The 19,227-nt window shown below is 46.1% G+C and overlaps 1 protein-coding gene across 1 annotated transcript in view; it reads right to left on the reverse strand.

Moving 5' to 3' along the window:
- The window catches only part of LOC140730882 (tricarboxylate transport protein B, mitochondrial), a 195,840-nt gene extending 182,520 nt beyond the window's left edge, over positions 1–13,320 (reverse strand). The window contains exon 1 of the mRNA XM_073051870.1: positions 12,961–13,320. Within this exon, the coding sequence (XP_072907971.1) occupies positions 12,961–13,060 (100 nt within the window). The 5' untranslated portion in view covers positions 13,061–13,320. The remainder of the gene's footprint in view (positions 1–12,960) is intronic.
- Positions 13,321–19,227: the final 5,907 nt, after the last annotated feature.

The following is a 19,227-nucleotide window of genomic DNA, read 5'->3' on the forward strand; positions in this document are numbered from 1 at the left end:
GGGCTGGACTGTAGTCAGGGATTCATCTTTGAATCTGGATGAGTATGCTGCAGTTGTTACTGACTTCATTAAAACCTGTGTGGATGAGTGTGTACCTACAAAGACATGCTGTACATTCCCAAACCAAAAGCCGTGGATGAACCAGGAGATACGTCGTCTGCTGAAGGCTAGATCTGTGGCATTCAAGTCTGGCGACCCAGGCCTGTATCAGAAAACCAGGTATGATTTGCAGAGGGCTATTTCAAGGGCGAAGGGACATTTCGAATAGGGTCGGAGGCAACATCAGATGTATGTCAACTTTGGCAGAGTCTGCAAGACATTACTTCTTACAAAGTGAAACCCAATAGCATGAATGGCAGCGATGCTTCACTACCAGATGAACTCTACGCCTTCTATCCTGCTTTGAAATGGAGAACACAACTACAGCTTTGAAGATCCCTGCTGCACTCGGTGACCCTGTGATCTCTGTCTCGGAGGCCAAAGTTAGGTTGTCTTTAAAGAGGGTGAACCCTCACAAAGTGGAAAGTCCCGCTAGAAGTACCTGGTAAGGCTCTGAAAACTTGTGTCAACCAACTGGTGGGAGTATTCAAGGATATTTTCAACCTCTCACTGCTATGGACACTTGCATCAAAAAGGCAACAACTATACCACTGCCTAATGTGGGCTGCCTTAATGACTATCGCCCAGTAGCACTCACATCGACAGTGATGAAATGCTTTGAGGGGTTGGTCAATATTAGACTGAACTCCTGCCTCAGCAAGGACCTGGACCCATTGCAATTTGCCCATCACCTCAATAGGTCAATGGCAAATGCAATCTCAATGGCTCTTCACACAACGTTAGACAACCTGGACAACACAAACACCTACGTCAGGATGTGGTTCATCAACTACAGCTCAGCATTTAATACCATGATTCTCAGAATCCTGATTTAAGAAGTTGCAGAACCTGGGCCTCTGTCCCTCCCTCTGCAATTGGGTCCTCAACTTCATAACCGGAAGACCACAATCTGTGTGGATTGGTGATAATATCTCCTCCTCGCTGATGATCAACACTGTTGCACTTCAGGGTGTGTGCTTAGCCCACTGCTCTACTCTCTCTATACCCATGACAGTGTGGCTAGGCATAGCTCAAATACCACCTATAAATTTACTGATGAAATAACCATTGTTGGTAGAATCTCAGATGGAGACGAGAGGACGTACAGGAGTGAGATGTACATACTAGTGGAGTGGTGTCACAGCAAGAACCTTACACTCAGTGTTAGTAAGATGAAAGCTGATTGTGGACGTCAGGAAGTGTAAGATGAAGGAACACATACCAATCCTCACGGGATCAGAAGTGGAGAGAGTGAGCAATTTCAAGTTCCTGGGTGTCAAGATCTCCAAGGACCTGACCTGGTCCCAACATATCGATGTAGTTATAAAGGCGGTAAGACAGCGACTATATTTCATTAGGAGTTTGAGATTTTGTATGTCAACAAAAACACTCAAAAACTTCTATAGACATACCATGGAGAGCACAGGACCGAAAAAAGCTGCAGAGGGTTGTAAATTTAGTTGGCTCCATGTTGGGCACTAGATAGATAGATAGATAGATAGATACTTTATTCATCCCCATGGGGAAATTCAACATTTTTTCCAATGTCCCATACACTTATTGTAGCAAAACTAATTACATACAATACTTAACTCAGTAAAAATATGATATGCATCTAAAATCACCCTCTCAAAAAGCATTAATAATAGCTTTTAAAAAGTTCTTAAGTAGTTTACTTAAATACATTGAGTCCTAACCCCGGCACTTTAACATATCTTACTCCTGGCGGTTGAATTGTAAAGCCGAATGGCATTGGGGCCTACAAAGTACCCAGGACATCTTCAAGGATCGGTGTCTCAGAAAGGCAACATCCATTATTAAGGACCTCCAGCATCCAGGACATGCCCTTTTCTCATTGCTACCATCCAGGAGGAGATACAGAAGCCTGAAGACACACACTCAGTGATTCAGGAACAGCTTCTTTCACCCTGCCATCCGATTGCTAAACGCTAAACAGACATTGAACCCATGAACATTACGTTTTTTATATATATATATATAAGATAAACATATTATTTCTGTTTTTGCACTATTTTTAATCTATTCAATATACATATACAGTGATTTATTTATTTCTTCTATGTTATGTACTGCATTGAACTGCTGCTGCTAAGTTCATGGGTAATAAACCCCACCTCACCTCAACACTGAACTGTTCCTACAATCTATTGACTCACTTTCAAGGACTCTTCATCTCAAGTTCTTGATATTCATTGCTTGTTTGTTTATTTATTTATTATTTCTTTCTTTGCTTTGGTATTTGCAGTTTGTTGCTTTTTGCACTCTGGTTGTCAGCCCTGTTGGGTGCGGTCTTTGACCGATTCCATTATGTTCCTTGGAGTTACTGAATATGCCCACAAGAAAATGAATCTCAGGGTTGTGTACGGTGACATGCATGTACTTTGATCCCGCTGCTGCCTGTAGGGAGTTTGCACGTTCTTCCCGTGACCACGTGGGTTTCCTCCCACAGTCCAAAGTCGGTAGGTTAATTGGTCATTGCAAATACTCCTGTGATTAGATTCGGGTTAAATCTGGGGTTGGGGGGGGCAGCAGCTCAAAGAACTAGAAGAGTCCTCTCCACATTGTACCTCAATAAATAAATAAATTTACTTTGAACTTTTGGATTTTGAATCTGCTGCTGTTCTGATGAATTTCTCACTGCAGTATGTGCCTGTACGTGTGTGTCAAAAAGCCCTTTCTCTCACCTCAATGAGGGTTCTAATGAGGGTCTTGGCCTGAAACGATGAGCCTTTATTCTCCTCCACAGATGACTGACAACCAACGTGCAAAAGATGACACAGTGCGCAAGTAAAAATAACACTGAGAACACGAGTTGTAAAGAGTCCTTGAAAGTGAATCCGTAAGTCAAAGAGTCAGTTCAGAGTTGTGATGAGTGAAGCTGTCCACACTGGTTCAGGAGCCTGATGGTTGTAGGGCAATTACTGCTCCTGAATCTGGTGTGTGGCACCCAAGATCTCTCCATCTCCTTCCTGATGGCAGTGTTCACAGAAGACAGTCCACCACAGGAGACACAAGCACCCAGGCGTGGAAGTGGCCATTCGTACCTCTCCCAGCACGAGCTGAACTTCTGCAATACACATCGTTCCCCATATTGGAGTCCATCAGGAGGAGGCTTCATCCTTGTGTGATAGAAATTCAACCCAGCGGCTCACGTCGACTTTGAAACCTCCAGCAAAGGTTTGGTGCAAACTCTGGGCTTCCCGCCACAGCTTGCATGCCTCTGGTCACCTTCTGTGGTCTGACAGGCAGCGCCTCGTCCATCTTTAGGAGACTGGAGAGGTGGACGAAGATTTAAATGGTGACTCGGAGAGCTCCTGACAGATGAAAGCTTGTTAATGTAATTAGGTACATGGGGGACCATTTTCATCGGGACATCAAATCCATCTTTCAGTGGTACAGCATGAGTCATCAGCTGCTGAGCTCATGATACAGAACTGACTGATGCAGGGTGCATCAGTTCCACCGAGTGTATCACCAGTTGTCAAACCGTGACTTACTAATGGAAGAAAGAGGGCATGTTCTGCACTTCATCAAACAAGGCTTTTTTTCCCTTTCAACTTAATTTAACCTCAGGGAATAACTTCTGTCTGTTCACTGAAAGGAAACAAATTCATTTTTTCAAATTCCTTTCAATTCTGCAGAATATTTACTTACAATGTGACATTTCCAGAAATAGATTCCAAGTTCAAAGTACGTTTATTATCAAAGTATACGAGATTCGCCTCCTCACAGGCAGCCACACAACAAAGAACCCCAATAGAACCCATTAAAAAAGACGTCAAACACCCAAAGGGCAGAGAAAATAAAACAAATCTTGCCACCAATAAGCACAAGTATACGGAATAGTGTACTGAACAGAAGTCCACACTGAGTACATCCCCAGACCCTGAGTTCAGTGCAGAGCCAAGTACACATCGTAGAGCAACAGGAAGTGAGCTGAACTGGTCCATCACTCGCCTCGGGCACTGACATCCAAACATCGGGTTCTGTCACATCGCTATGTTCTCGTTCCTGGCCCCACCACCTCGATTCTGCCTGCACACAACCTTTCTGATCATCTCGTTTAAGTTTATTGTCTTTCAGCCGTACACATGTATACAGCAAAACAAAACAACATTCCTCTGGACCAAGGTGCACAATACAGTACATCCAACTCTCACACACAACGAAGTAATATTACCAGAAATATATTAACAAATAATGTGCATAGATTACCTTTGGCTAAAGAAATTCCTCCTTGTCTCTATTCTAAAGAGCTGTCCTTCTCTTCAGAGGTCATGCCCTCTGGTCCTAGACTCCCCCACTATAGGGAACATCTTCTCCATGTCTGCTGTACCTAGTAGGCCTTTCAATGTTCAATAGGTTTCAATGAGATACCCCACTTCTAAACTCCACCGAATACAGGCCCAGAGCCCTCAAACCCTCCTCATACTTTAACCCTTTCATTCTCGGGATAATTCTCATGAACGTTCTCTGGACCCTCTCTGGAGAGAGGCAAGATAGATGGGAGTCTCCCATGAACCTAACACCAGACCATGTACCTGGGCTGGGCCAGAGGTACAGATCATTCAGGCTGAAGGTGACAGATCTCCCAGACAGATTCCCCCGCTTCCTTAAGCAGAGCTACAGGAAGTCTAATCAGCCCAGTGTGGGTCAAGCAACCAGAAATGCAGGTTTGAAAGGATAATTAGGCTGACGTGGCTTTGCTGCTTTCAACATCAATCAGAAATCTGAAGTTGCTTCCTCACCCCTCAGGCCAAATCAAAACAATGCAAAATATTCACCAACCCCCATACCTGGGCAAAACTACTCCTCCCAAACTGTGCTGTCAAACCTCTTTGCAACTCCAAATACCCACTAAAACATTTCCTCCTCCATTGAGATGCCCCTCCAAGCTTCCCTATCCTCCCCCCACACCCACTTCCTTTGGGGTCTATGCACCTTTTCTAAAGGACAGACCAACTGGAAGGCAGGAGGTTGAATCAGGGATTTCTGAAGTGTGACACAGCCTTCATGGTGTTTGTGCTCAAAGTCCACATTTATAAAACTGCAAGTCCCAGACGTTGTCTGCGCCCATCTGACAAGTTCAAGGATTAGTCAGAATGCAGCCCCTGGGTAAGGGATTCCAGAGAGTCAGAAAGCAGTCGAGTTTTGAGCAGCAGAGGGCCGAGAAGAAACTGCGGCGAGGAGGGAAAGAGAATGGAGGGTAGGCACCTTCACCAACCCAGAAAGCCCATAGCCTCTGTCAAAGGAGACTAACTACAGCCTCAGCCCAGATCACCAGCAGGCCTGCTCACCATGGCGTCCGACTGGCAACACAAAGTCAATTTGGCAAGCAGTTGAACTTCATCACATCATCGTGCCCGAAGCTCAACATGGTCACCTGAATTGCACAGGTTCACCATTCTCTAGCTAAAGAAATCCTTCCTCATCTCTGCTGTAAAGGGATGGCCTTCTATTCTGAGACTGCCCTTTGGTCCTAGACTTCCCCACTATTGGAAAGTCCCTCTATACGTTTACTCTATCTAGGCCTTTATTGACAAGGCTCTTTCGGAAGATTAAAACACATGGGATCTAAGATGGATTGGCTAACTGGAACTAGAATTAGCTTGGTGATGGGAGGCAGAGGTAGAGGTTGCTTTTCTGACTGAAACTGGGATCTCAGAGATCAGTACAGAGATACTTGTCTCCCATGATACATTAATGGCTGGATGTAAATGGAGGAGAAATAATTTTGGGGATAAGAGGAAATTTGCTGGCGAGGTTCAGGATATTGAGGGAAGTTGTCTAAAATTACAGCAGGATAACAGATCAGATTTTGTGCAAGTATTGCAGACAAGATTTAAAGATTCCAAGTACATTTATTATCAAAGTATGTATGCAATATACAACACTGAGATTCAGCTTCCCCAGACAGTCACAAAACAAAGAAACACCATGGAACCTGTTCAAAGAAACAACCCCCACAAAGTGCAAAAAAAACAAATCTCACAGATGGCAAAAAAGGAATGGAAAACACAGAATCCAAAACATCCAACCTTGAAACGGGAATGTTCAGTTCAGTTCAATCCAGTGCTGCCATTCATTGACTGCAGGCCACAGAGCCAGGCTGTCCCAAACAATATTGCACAAAAAAGTGACCAGAAACACACATAACATGATCTACACAGTCCAATCTGCGAACTGTGTTGAGTAAACCTTGCCCAAGACCCAGGCACCATCCTCTGGCAGCAGTGAGCGAGAAGGGGAGAGGGGGAGAGGGAGAGAGAGACCAGTCAAACACAGGGACTTTCCTCTGAGAAGACATGGGTCAAATGTAGCCACCTTCCTCCAGCAACTACCAGAGAGACACAGAGACTAGTCAAAAGCAGGCAGATGGCACTGAACACCCACTTGCCTACAGCTTTCATCCTCATTCATTTCAATCTTGCTCGACACTTTAATCACGGTGCCCCATCTCCAGGCTGCACACTCTGCTCCAAACCTCTGAACTCCCTCGGAGACAGCAAGGCAGCAGAATGCTCAATCGGCTTGAAATCACGCGAACAGAACGTAAATCACAGGATCCAGTTCCAACATTTGTGAGGCCATCGATGTATCATCAGGTTCCTCGAGAGCAGATGACGTGAGCTCCACTCCAGAGATGTGAGATGTCACACAGCCACAGTGTTGTACTCTTGGAATGTAGTCAATGATGTAAGGAGACAACGGCAGATGCTATCTATGCATAGCAAGCTCCCACAGTATGGGGGAGGTTGTGAGCAGATAAACTGACCTGGGGCCATTGAAGTTTAAACACCAAACATTGAGCTCGAGGCTGTTATTTGCGCCGAGCGAGGTCAGTCTCGGCTCTGGTCACTGTGCTGGTCTCAGATTAACCCACTGGATTTTGCAAGGCTTCATACCTTCATGCCTTTAGACTGTGGGTCTCTGCTGAACTGCCTGATTTTAAACTTCAGGGAGAACATATCCCTCTGTGAGGCACTCCACCGGTTGGGGTCAACAGTGGATGTTGCATCCTAGCAGTTTAAGGCCTGGACACAAGGAAGAGCAGGACAATATGGAGAGCAAGCTGTTGCCCATGTAGCAGGCTCCCTCTCTCCACATAGCTGATAAACCCAAAGGAACGGCGGAGACCCGATTCAGAGAGCACCAGTGGTGTCAGCATTGAACTCAATGTAGGACTGCCTTATGGACTCCACTCTCCATGAATGGGGGCTGCCACAAGGCAGCAGAGTTTCAGATCAGAATTGTCCTTCTGCTAGATGAGCTGCTAACCACGGCTGACAAGCCCCATCTGCCTGAAGAGACTGGTTTTCAGGTGCCAGTAATCCCTTCTCCTGCCAGTAGAAACTGTTCCGCTGGTCTTAGTAGCTAAGCCACACATGAAGACCCGGAGCTGGACTTGGTTGTCAGAGGCTATCTGAGGCACATACCTTTGCAAGTATTTAATAGGTAGTGGGAGTTTATCCCTATTACAGCCCCCCTCCGGTAATAACAACCTTCAGGAACCACCCTCTATTACGCAAGTTGGAAATGAGTGACAGCTGGCATAGTGGTTAGCGTACTGTTTTACAGCGCCAGTGATCTCCATCCTCTATAAGGAGTCTGTACAGTTTCCCTGTGATCATATGGGTTTCCTCCAGGTGCTCCGGTTTCCTCCCACAGTCCAAAGACGTACGCGTTAGAGTTAGTAAGTTGTGGGCATGCTGCACTGGCGTTGGAACGTGGCAGCACTCGGCGAGCTAACCCCAGGGCATCCTCGGACTGTGACTTTTTTTGATTGTAACATACAAGTTTGGATAGGTACATGGATGAATGGATATCAGAGTGCAGATTTAACCTCAGATCTACCTGTCACATATACATTGAAACATACAGTGTTTGCGCCAAGTCAGCAGAAGTGAAGCATGTGCTGGCAGAGCCCGGAGCGTTGCCACACATTCCAGCTCTAACACACCGTGCTCACAACAGTCAGCAGAACAGCACCAACCATAAAATTTGCCCCTTCCCCCCCCCCCCTCCCCCACTTTCCTCAAACACATACAGACAGGACGACCTCCTGGGACTGGACTAGATGGGCCGAAGGGCTTGTTTCTCTGCTCACCACGGTCAAGCTGGCAGGGGACTCCCACGCAAACAGCATCGTTAACAAGTGGGGGAAACATTGCGCAGGTCCTGGCAGACGTCAACCTGGGAGACAGGCGCAGGGGGAGATTTAGCAGTGCAAGGGCTTTGGGGATGGGTGGTCAGTGTCACAAGGCTGAGCTGACAGAAGCAAGAAGAGTGCTGGAATAGGACCCAGCTGGAGGGATGGAGAGATTACCGGAGGGATGGAGAGACTACCGGAGGGATGGAGAGACTACCGGAGGGATGGAGAACCACGAGGGACTCAAAACCACAGAAAGTAAACCCTTACACTTCAAAATTGCACACGCATCGGGTGGGGTAGCAGGTGTGACACCGGAGAGACACTGAAGCTAGTCAGTATAACAGTATTTCTTCAACATTCAGGACACTCTTGGAAGAAGCCTGCCCAACTCAATATTACATGACATTTTTCAGTGCTAAAGATCAGAAGTAACAGTAGGTCAAATATATAGTGACAGACAGTTTTCAAACACCTCCCTCTTCTCACCCACACTCCAGACACCCAAAATGAACGTCAATCCTCCACTGACTCTAGGCCACATTCACGCATTTGAGGCCTAGTTGCTCAGAGCTGTGTTTTAGATTAAATCTGTGATCTGCAATCAAATCTGAAGAACGGCTGCTGTTGAACTTAATATTTGCGATAAACCCAAACTCCAGAATACGCCCTAACAGAACCACAAAGGAGCAGAGAAATACCACTGAAGAAAGATTTCCTCAGATACACCAGATCTTTGTGCTCTTATACCTCAGGATGTCCCCCAAGCTGCTCCTTGCTGATAATCAACACCAGCGCAAATGTCATGTATAATTTTAATGATGATGCAGCTGTTATCAATAGAAGCTCCATTAGTGACAAGGAGACAAATAGATGCAAGATAGACAGAGTTGAGTGGTATCACAAAGGAATTGATATTGGACTTGAGGAAGGTTAAGTTGAGGGAACACACTCCGGTTCTCATCCATGGTTGGAAATAGAAAGGGAGAGCAGGTCGAAGTTCCTGAGTGTCAGCATCTCTGAGGATTTATCCTGGACCCAACATATTGATGCAATTACAGTGGCTATATTTCAATAGCAGTTTGAGGAGATTTGCCATAGGCTCTAGCAAATTTCTGCAGAACATTCTAAGTGGCTGCATCGCCACCTGGTATGGAGGGACCACTGCTCAGGGTCAGAATAAGCTGCAGAGGGTTTCAAACTCAACCAACTCCCCGGCATTGAGAACATCTTCAAAAGCTGATGCCTCAGGAAGGCAGCATCCATCATCAAGGACCCCCATCACCCAGGAAATGCCCTCTTCTCGAGGTACAGGAGACTGAAGGCACACACTCAACATTTTAGGAACAGCTTCTTCCCCTCCACCATCCGATTTCTGAATGGACAATGAATCCATGAACACTACCTCACAATTCTTACTATTTTTGCATTATTTATTTCATTACTTCCTGCTCCCTCCCCTCTCCCCCTTTTCCCAACCATGATTCCCCTCTCCCTGCCCCCTTCCCACCCTCAGTCCACAATAGAGACCCATATCAGAACCAGGTTTATCATTGCTCACATTTGTCATGAAATTGTTGTTATTTTTGTGGCAGCAGAAGCAGCAGAGAGACATTCTGTAATGATCAATAAACTAATTGTTTGGAATCAAATGACCTTGTCTGATGTCTCAGGACTGGGTGTGTCTGCACTTGCACCACACCCCCACTCCCAGCACTCCTCCTCTGTCACCTGTCCCACAGTCTGCCGGAATGCTGGTCCCCCGCCTACGAAGGTGCAATCCGTCCCTTTTGTACAATTCATCCCTACCCCAAAACAGATCCCAGTGGTCCAAGAATGTAAATCCTTGCTTCCTGCACCAGTTCCTCAGCCACACATTCAGATCCATTATCTCCCTGTTCCTGCCCTCTCCAGCACGAGGAACTGGAAGCAAACCAGAGATAACCACCCTGGAAGTCCTGCTTTTCAGCCGCCTTCTGAGTTCTCTGAAGTCCCGCTGAAGAATGTTCTTCCTCTTCTTCCCAATGTCATTTGTGCCAACATGCACTACCACTTCCGGCTGTTCACCTTCACCCTTGAGGATTCCCTGCAATCGGTCTGTGATGTCCTGGATCCTAGCACCAGGGAGGCAACATACCATCCTTAAATCTCGCCTGTTGCCGCAGAAACCCCTTTCCGTACCTCTTACTATGGAGTCCCCTACTACCACGGCTCTTCCTGATGTCTGACTCCTCGGCTCTGCTTCTGCACCAATTTTCGGCTCGCAGACCTGTCCGCCTCTCAGACTGGCAGTATCTTCTGTCCTGACAGCTTCCAAGAAGGTGCACCTGTTTACGAGAGGTACATCCCCTGGGGTCTCCTGTACTTCAAGCATCCTTGCCTTCCTCATTGTCGCCCCCTTTCTCTCTTCCGGTATCCTCGGTGTAACGACCTCACTGTAGGTCCTGTCCAGAAAACCCTCGTTTTCGTGGATAATCCTGAGGTCATCCAGTTCTTCAGTGCTGCAACATGCTCCTTCAGAAGCTGAATCTGGACACACTTTCCACAGCTGTAGCAGCCGGAGGCACCATCAGTGTCCCTGACCTCCCACATCATGCACGTAGTACACTGAATCAGCTTAGCGGTCATGTCTTCACCCTCTCCAATTGTGCCTGGCGTAGTCTCCTCGCCGAAGACTCTCGAACCAAAGACTGGCACTTTTCACACCAGGCACTTCCCAACAGGCCGCTCCGCTAGAGCTCTCCCTCTTTTTATTTGCTTGAGCTTTGTGAGCTGCAAGGTCACCTGACCTCAATTGCCCAATCAGCTGTTTTCTGCTGAGTCTGAGCTATTCAAATCTTGATTGCCAATCAACTGCTAATCAATTCTTGATTGCACTACCCAACTGCCAGAATCTCTCGAGCCAAAGACTGGCACTTTTTTTTTTTACAGGCCGCTTCCTGTAGCAATGAATTCCACAGATTTACTCCTGTCTAAAGAAATTCCTCCTCATCTCCATTCTAAATTGATGTCCTATTCTGAGGCTGTGGCCTCTGCTCCTAAACTCCCCCACTATAGGAAATGTCCTCTCCATGTCCACTCTATCTGGGCCTTTCAACTTTCAAGAGGTTTCATTGAGATCCCTACTCATTCTTCTAAACTCCAGCAGGTACTGGCCCAAAACCATCAAAAGTTTCTCAAGTTCTTCATTATGAGCTGTATTGTATGACATCATCATTATGTGCCATGTTGTATGATGTGGGCGATCATGGTCTTTGACTATGATTGTTCTTGGCAAATTTTTCTACAGAAGTGGTTCTCGCCTCTTTTGCAAGTAACCCACACTCTCATCCACAGTTCACAGTAGTAGTAATTAAAGCTATCCACACTGGTTCAGGAGCCAGATGACCCTGCCTCTAGAAGCACAAGAGATTAAAAATTAGGCCATTCAGTCCACCAAGTCTTCTAAACGATTTGATCATGGCTGATTTATTATCCCTCTCAACCCATGTTCCTGCTGTTCCCCCATAATCTTTTGACACCCTCAGTGGCACCATCTGCAAAGTTGGCATCATTGCCATTAGGATGGTAGTTTGGCAGAATTCTCTTCCAGAAAGGACTGCGGAGGTTCCCTTCTTGACTTTATTATAACACAGCACTGAGAAGGGAATTTGGGATTTTGCCAGAAAATGGTACCAAGGTAGAAGATGCCCTTGATGAATGGAGAAGGATCGAAGGAGACTATTCCCACTCCTGCATCCATTTCTGCCTTAACCTTCCAACACAAAGCAAAAGAGTTGCCACCAATATGCAACTGGGACTAAGCTCTCCAATTCTTCAGGGACTCTCAGCTGGACTTTCCAGATAATACTTCTTTTGAGTATCTTACGAAGTTTTGGTCACCCACCTCTATAGGTGAAAAATGTAAATAAGGCTGAAATTTACAAGGGTGCTGCCAGATCTGGGGGACCCAAGCTAGATTGAATAGATTAGGACTTTATTTCCAGGAACGTCAAAGATTGAAGGAAGATTTGACTGAGATGTACAAAATTATAAGGAGTATAGAGAAAGTAAATGCAAACAAGCTTTTTCTACTAAAGTTGATTGGGACTACAACTAGAGGTCATGGTTTAAGGGTGAAAGGTAAAAAGTTTAAGGGGAACATGATGGGAAACATCACTCAGAGGCTGGTGAGAGTGTGGAATATACAGCCAGCACAAGTGGTGCATGCGAGCTCGATTTCAACGTTTAAGTTGGAATAGGTGCATGGATGGTAGGGATAGGGTCCCGGTACAGTTCAGAAGTAGGCAGTTTAAATGGTTCGACACGGACTAGATGGGCTGAGGGCTCTTTTTCTCTGCTGTACTTCTCTCTTACACGTCCCGATCAGCAGCCAAACGGCCAAGATGCAAGACCCAAACACGGACAATTCGCAGAAGCAATATTGGAATACAACATACCATTTCCAATTAACTTGTTTAAATGACGCAAGTTGCAATATCATTTTGTGTAAGTCTGACAGACCTACCAGTAATGATCAGCATGTTCGCCCGGATGTTACCTGTCACTGCCTGAGTGCACAGATCTAAACGCTGACCAGTTGGGCAATGTTTAACTGGACTTGCGCTCCTCCATAAGCAACGTGTAGGTTCAGGAGGGACCCTTTATTGTGTGTGTACAACTCCCACCCCGCAACCAGCGCCTGCACTTACCTGCCAGGATGGCTTTGCCAGGGTGGGTGAGCTTGGCTCCTCCCGCTGGAGCAGCTGCGGCCAGGCAGCGGGGTCTGGGGTACGGGCTCCTCTCGGACATCGCTGGCTGCTTCTCTGCGGAGCACGGAGAATCACGCCCCTGGCAGACGAGAGAACTGCACGCTTAGTCGGGCAAGAGTGCGGTTATGCAGTGGGCAAAGGGGGGAATCTGTCGACCTTGGACTGGGATGGTTCAGTGCGGGAAGCGAGCAGGCACGGTGCTGCTTCCTGAAGCCTCCCCTGTCTCGCCTCTCTGTGCTCAGAGACGTATCTGTGAAGCACTGGGGCGGAGACCAGCAGCGCTTCTTCATCCGGCGTCGTACCGTCAGCAGTTCGAGCCCCAGCGCGCAGCTCCGCCCCACCCATCGCCCCAGAGCGGAGCTCCGCCCCCATCTATCGCCTCATCGCCCCAGCGCGGAGCTCCACCCTCAATCGCCTCATCGCCCCAGCGCGGAGTTCCACCCTCAATCGCTCCATCGCCCCAGCGCGGAGCTCCGCCCTCAATCGCTCCATCGCCCCAGCGCGGAGCTCCGCCCTCAATCGCTCCATCGCCCCAGCGCGGAGCTCCGCCCTCAATCGCTCCATCGCCCCAGCTCAGAGCTCCGCCCTACCAACCCGATGCCCCACCGCGGAGCTCCATCTTTCCTTAACTCAGACATCAGCCAGGCTTAAAAGTCACAGGCGTTTCATTCGCCGTCCCAATCATTTTAGGTGTTTCTTCTCCAGAGCCCAGAAAACAATGATAAACAAACGAAATTTTAAAAAATCAGAAATAACTGACAGACAGACAGACATACTTTATTGATCGCGAGGGAAATTAGGTTTCATTACAGCCGCACCAAGAATAGTGAAGAAATATAGCAATATAAACCATAAATAATTAAATAATAATAAGTTAATCATGCCAAGTGGAATTAAGTCCAGGACCAACCTATTGGCTCAGGGTGTCTGACACTCCGAGGGAGGAGTTGTAAAGTTTGATGGCCACAGGCAGGAGTGACTTCCTATGACGCTCAGTGTTACATCTCGGTGGAATGAGTCTCTGGCTGAATATACTCCTGTGCCTAACCAGTACATTATGGAGTGGATGGGAGTCATTGTCTAAGATGGCATGCAATTTGGACAGCATCCTCTTTTCAGACACCACCGTCAGAGAGTCCAGTTCCACCCCCACAACATCACTGATCTTACGCATGAGTCTGTTGATTCTGTTGGTGTCCGCTACCCTCAGCCTGCTGCCCCATGACAGCACTGGCCACCACAGACTTGTAGAACATCCTCAGCATCGTCCAGTGGATGTTAAAGGACCTCAGTCTCCTCAGGAAATAGAGATGGCTCTGACCCTTGTAGACAGCCTCAGTATTCTTTGACCAGTCCAGTTTATCATCAATTCGTATCCCCAGGTATTTGTAATCCTCCACCATGTCCACACTGACCCCTTGGATGGAAACAGGGGTCACCGGTGCCTTAGCCCTCCTCAGGTCCACCACCAGCTCCTTAGTCTTTTTCACATTAAGCTGCAGATGATTCTGCTCACACCGTGTGACAAAGTTTCCCATCATAGCCCTGTACTCCGCCTCATCTCCCTTGCTGATGCATCCAACTATGGCAGAGTCATCAGAAAACTTCTGAAGATGGCAAGACTCTGTTGTAGTTGAAGATGCCACAGTTCTACAAAGCTCAAAGTAAATTTATTATCAAAGTACATATACTGTATTTCACCATGTACAACATACTCAGCAAATCTATAGAATAGTAACTATAACAGGATCAATGAAACATCAAACAGAGTGTATCAGACAACAAACTGTGCAAATGCAAATATAAATAAATAGCAATAAATAATGAGGACATGAGATAAAGAGTCCTTAAGTTGAGATACCTAATTGGTTGTGGGAGCCAGGGGTGCAGTGCCAATTCTTTAGATGCCAGAGCTGTATGAGGGGTGATTGATAAGTTTGCAGCCTAAGGTAGAGGCCTAAGGCTCTCATTACATGCACGTGCAGTTCAACTCTTTGAGTGATTATGCAGAAAGTTTGAAGTGAATAACTTTTGTGGTATTTCTGTTTCAGATAATTGCTAGGTTTTCTAAAATTGACTCCTTCCACCTTTGGCCACGAACTTAGGGCTTCTTATAATGTCAAGCACTAAACCAAGATGAAAGAAATATATGAATTTCAGAGCTCCACAGAAATATAGTGATAGTTAAGACATTAACAAGATTACAGCCTATCACTACATTTCAGTGTATAACTGGTACAATAAGACATATAAAACTTAATTTAATAATATGAGAAAGTATTGCACGGTTGCACTCACTAATTATCAAGCAAGTAAAGAAAAAGATGGCATCTCCATTAGCTATATTTTCAACACTTAGAGCAGCAGCTTTTAATAGTTTGTGATCAACAGCTTTTTTTCTGAGAGACTTCAAGCATGTACTTCGATCGGGTCCATAATGGGTACTTGGTACATCTGCCATTCTTTTGACAGCCTCAAACCCCCAGAAGTGAAAAGTGTCAGATTGGTTTTGTTTGCACAGACTTTACACCCGAGTTTATCATCCTTGAAGTCTAACCAGGGATAAGTTTCCTTCTTTTTCTTCACAATTTTTTCAGTCCAAATGTCTGAACAGGGATACAAGCCTGACTTCAAAGGACCATTACTTACAGAACTGCATTTGGACCAGGTTAGAAAATCTGAATTAGAAGCAGGCGAAACCCAGCTTTCATCACTTCTACTGTTATCAGTCTCTTGTACATTATTCTTGTAACACCCCTCAGCTTGTTTACGAAAGGAAGAAGTTAACATTGTTTGCTTAGAAGCCATAGGGTTGTTAGTGAGAAAAATCTACTTTTGTATTAGCGAATAATCCACGGACCACCACAGATGTAGCCTTATTAATACGACTGAGTCAGAGCAGACAGCAGGGCCCACAGCGCTTAGCGGTGTTCCTAAGCAGGTATAAAAATAACAGGAATAAAGCAAATAAGCTTTTTACACTTTTAGCCACCTAAATTGGAACAAAGTAATCAAGTACGAAAAAAGAACGTCTGATGAACTATTGCTAAAGCCACGAATATTGCTGAATATTAGTATCAAAAGCAGTAGGTTGGCAACTCTGCCTCGTACTGTTTCTCTCACAGAAATGGCTGGACAGGAAGTATACCTGTGAGTGTCGATACTCACAATATCCTCACACGACAGGTGTTACATGGTTAGACCAATACAGATCCTGTTTACTCTTTAAATATATAAAAAGTTAAAGAAGCTTGAATCTTTACATAAATTATTGTCGTATCTATACGAATAAAAATATTGTATTTTGGAAGTGACACATGTTAACAGGGGAGGAGAGCAACCATTTGGGAGGTTCGGAAATGCGTTTCGTCTCATTCATTGCCTCACCAAATTACTCTTTTTCCTATCAACATAAAGAGAAAAAGAGCCTCTTTCCAATCAACTATAGTTGGTGGAGCGAGGCCAAGGGGTTGATCCACTATTAATGATAGTTGAAATGTATTGATGATATTAATGATAGTAAAACTAGCTTATAGCCTGGAAATGTTTTTTTTCCATTTGGCTTGTAAAAAAAAAACTAAATTCACTTTATCCAGGTGTAGAAGAGGATTTTGGGTGACTACCTTGAATATTTCATCAAAATCAGGCCGAAGATAAGCGAGCAGTGAATTTTTCTTTCATTAATTTTGACTTTTAACCCTAGGTTTCGATGTTCATTCCTTGCTTAATAGAGCTGCTACCTGGAATCCCATCGGAAAGAGCGGAAAAATGCTCACACTTGTGTACAGTCGTCCCTCGGCTGGAGAGAGATTGAGGATCTGTGAAATGGCGGGAGGCTACAGCAGGGTATACTGGGAAAACAATGGGTTGAGCGAGGACGAATTTCACAAATACCTAAATAAAAAACAGTCACAGCTCCAGGATTTCACCAAAAACAATCAAATATCCTATCCTAATGTTATTACTGGTATTTCCCCACCAGCCATCAGCCCCTCTCCCCAACCTCTATTTAATATGTGGCCGCTGTTAAGTTCCCCGCTTGTTTATTTTTTTACAGAGGTGCCAAAGCGGTGCCCTGGTGAGCCGGCCAGCACTGCCCCGCTGGTGGGAACATCTCAATGATGGGGTGAGTGAAGTTCCTTTGGTTCAAGAGCCTGATGTTTGAGGGGTAGTTGAACCTGGTGGGGTGAGTCCTGAGGTTCCTGTACCTTCTACCAATTGCAGCGAGGAGAGAGCATGACTTGAGTGGTGAGGATCTCTGATGATGGACGCTGCTTTCCTACAACAGTGTTTCATGCAGATGTGCTCAATGGTTGGGTGGGGGTGGGCTCTCACTCATAATGTACTGGGCCGAATCCGCTACATTGGTGTTTCCGTACCAGGCAAGTCAGTACTCTCTCCACTAAACATCTATGGAGGTCTGTCGACATTTTATATGTCATGCTAAATCTCTGCAGACTCCTGCAGAAGTAAAGACACTATTGTGCTTTCTTTGAAATTGTATTAATGTGCTGCGACCAGGTCAGGTCCTCTGAAATAGTAACACCCAGGAACTTAAAGTGGCTGACCCTCTCCACCTCTGTTCCGCTGATGTCTGCCTCATCTCCTTGATCTTGCTGATATTGAATGTCAGGTTATTGTTCTGACACCACTCAGCCACAGTTTTAATATGCTGATTCGTCAGCACCTTTGACTCAGCCCACAACAGTGGTGTCTTCAGCAAACTTGAATATGGTATGGGAGCTGTACTTCACCACACAGTCATAGGTGCTATCCGATTAGAGCAGGGGATAAGCATGCAGTCCTGTTGTGCTCCTGTGCTGATGGAGATCATGAAGGAGATGTCGTTGCCAATCTGATGTGACTTGGGGTCTACAAGTGAGGAACAATAGCACACAGGGGTATTGTGCCCAAATCCTTCTACGCTTATTGATTAGTTTTGAGGGGAAGATGGTAATGAATGCTGAGCTGAAGTCAATGAAGAGCATCCTGATGTATGCACCTTTGCTGTCCGGATGTTCCAGGGCTGAGTGAAGAGCCAATGAGACGGCATCTGCTGTGGACCTGTTGCTCCAGTAGCCAAATTGGAGGCAGATCCAAGTCGCCTCTCAGGCAGGAGTTGACATGTTTCATCACCAACCAGTGACCCGGGTTCAATTCCCATCACATGGTAGTGTAGTGGTTAGCACAACGCTTTACAGTACCAGTGACCCGGGTTCAATTCCCATCGCATGGTAGTGTAGTGGTTAGCACAACGCTTTACAGTACCAGTGACCCGGGTTCGATTCCCATCACACGGTAGTGTAGTGGTTAGCACAACGCTTTACAGTACCAGTGACCCGGGTTCAATTCCCATCACACAGTAGTGTAGTGGTTAGCACAACGCTTTACAGTACCAGTGACCCGGGTTCAATTCCCATCGCACGGTAGTGTAGTGGTTAGCACAACGCTTTACAGTACCAGTGACCCGGGTTCAATTCCCATCGCACGGTAGTGTAGTGGTTAGCACAACACTTTACAGTACCAGTGACCCAGGTTCAATTCCCATCACACGGTAGTGTAGTGGTTAGCACAACGCTTTACAGTACCAGTGACCCGGGTTCAATTCCCATCGCACGGTAGTGTAGTGGTTAGCACAACGCTTTACAGTACCAGTGACCCGGGTTCAATTCCCATCGCACGGTAGTGTAGTGGTTAGCACAACGCTTTACAGTACCAGTGACCCGGGTTCAATTCCCATCGCACGGTAGTGTAGTGGTTAGCACAACGTTTTACAGTCCCAGTGACCCGGGTTCAATTCCCATCGCACGGTAGTGTAGTGGTTAGCACAACGTTTTACAGTCCCAGTGACCCGGGTTCAATTCCCATCGCACGGTAGTGTAGTGGTTAGCACAACGCTTTACAGTACCAGCGACCTGGGTTCAATTCCCATCACATGGTAGTGTAGTGGTTAACACAACGCTTTACAGTACCAGTGACCCGGGTTCAATTCCCATCGCACGGTAGTGTAGTGGTTAACACAACGCTTTACAGTACCAGCGACCTGGGTTCAATTCCCATCACATGGTAGTGTAGTGGTTAACACAACGCTTTACAGTACCAGCGACCTGGGTTCAATTCCCATCACATGGTAGTGTAGTGGTTAACACAACGCTTTACAGTACCAGCGACCTGGGTTCAATTCCCATCACATGGTAGTGTAGTGGT

The sequence above is a fragment of the Hemitrygon akajei genome, chromosome 7 (genome assembly GCF_048418815.1).
Source record: "Hemitrygon akajei chromosome 7, sHemAka1.3, whole genome shotgun sequence".
In the NCBI taxonomy this organism is placed as follows: Eukaryota; Metazoa; Chordata; class Chondrichthyes; order Myliobatiformes; family Dasyatidae; genus Hemitrygon; species Hemitrygon akajei.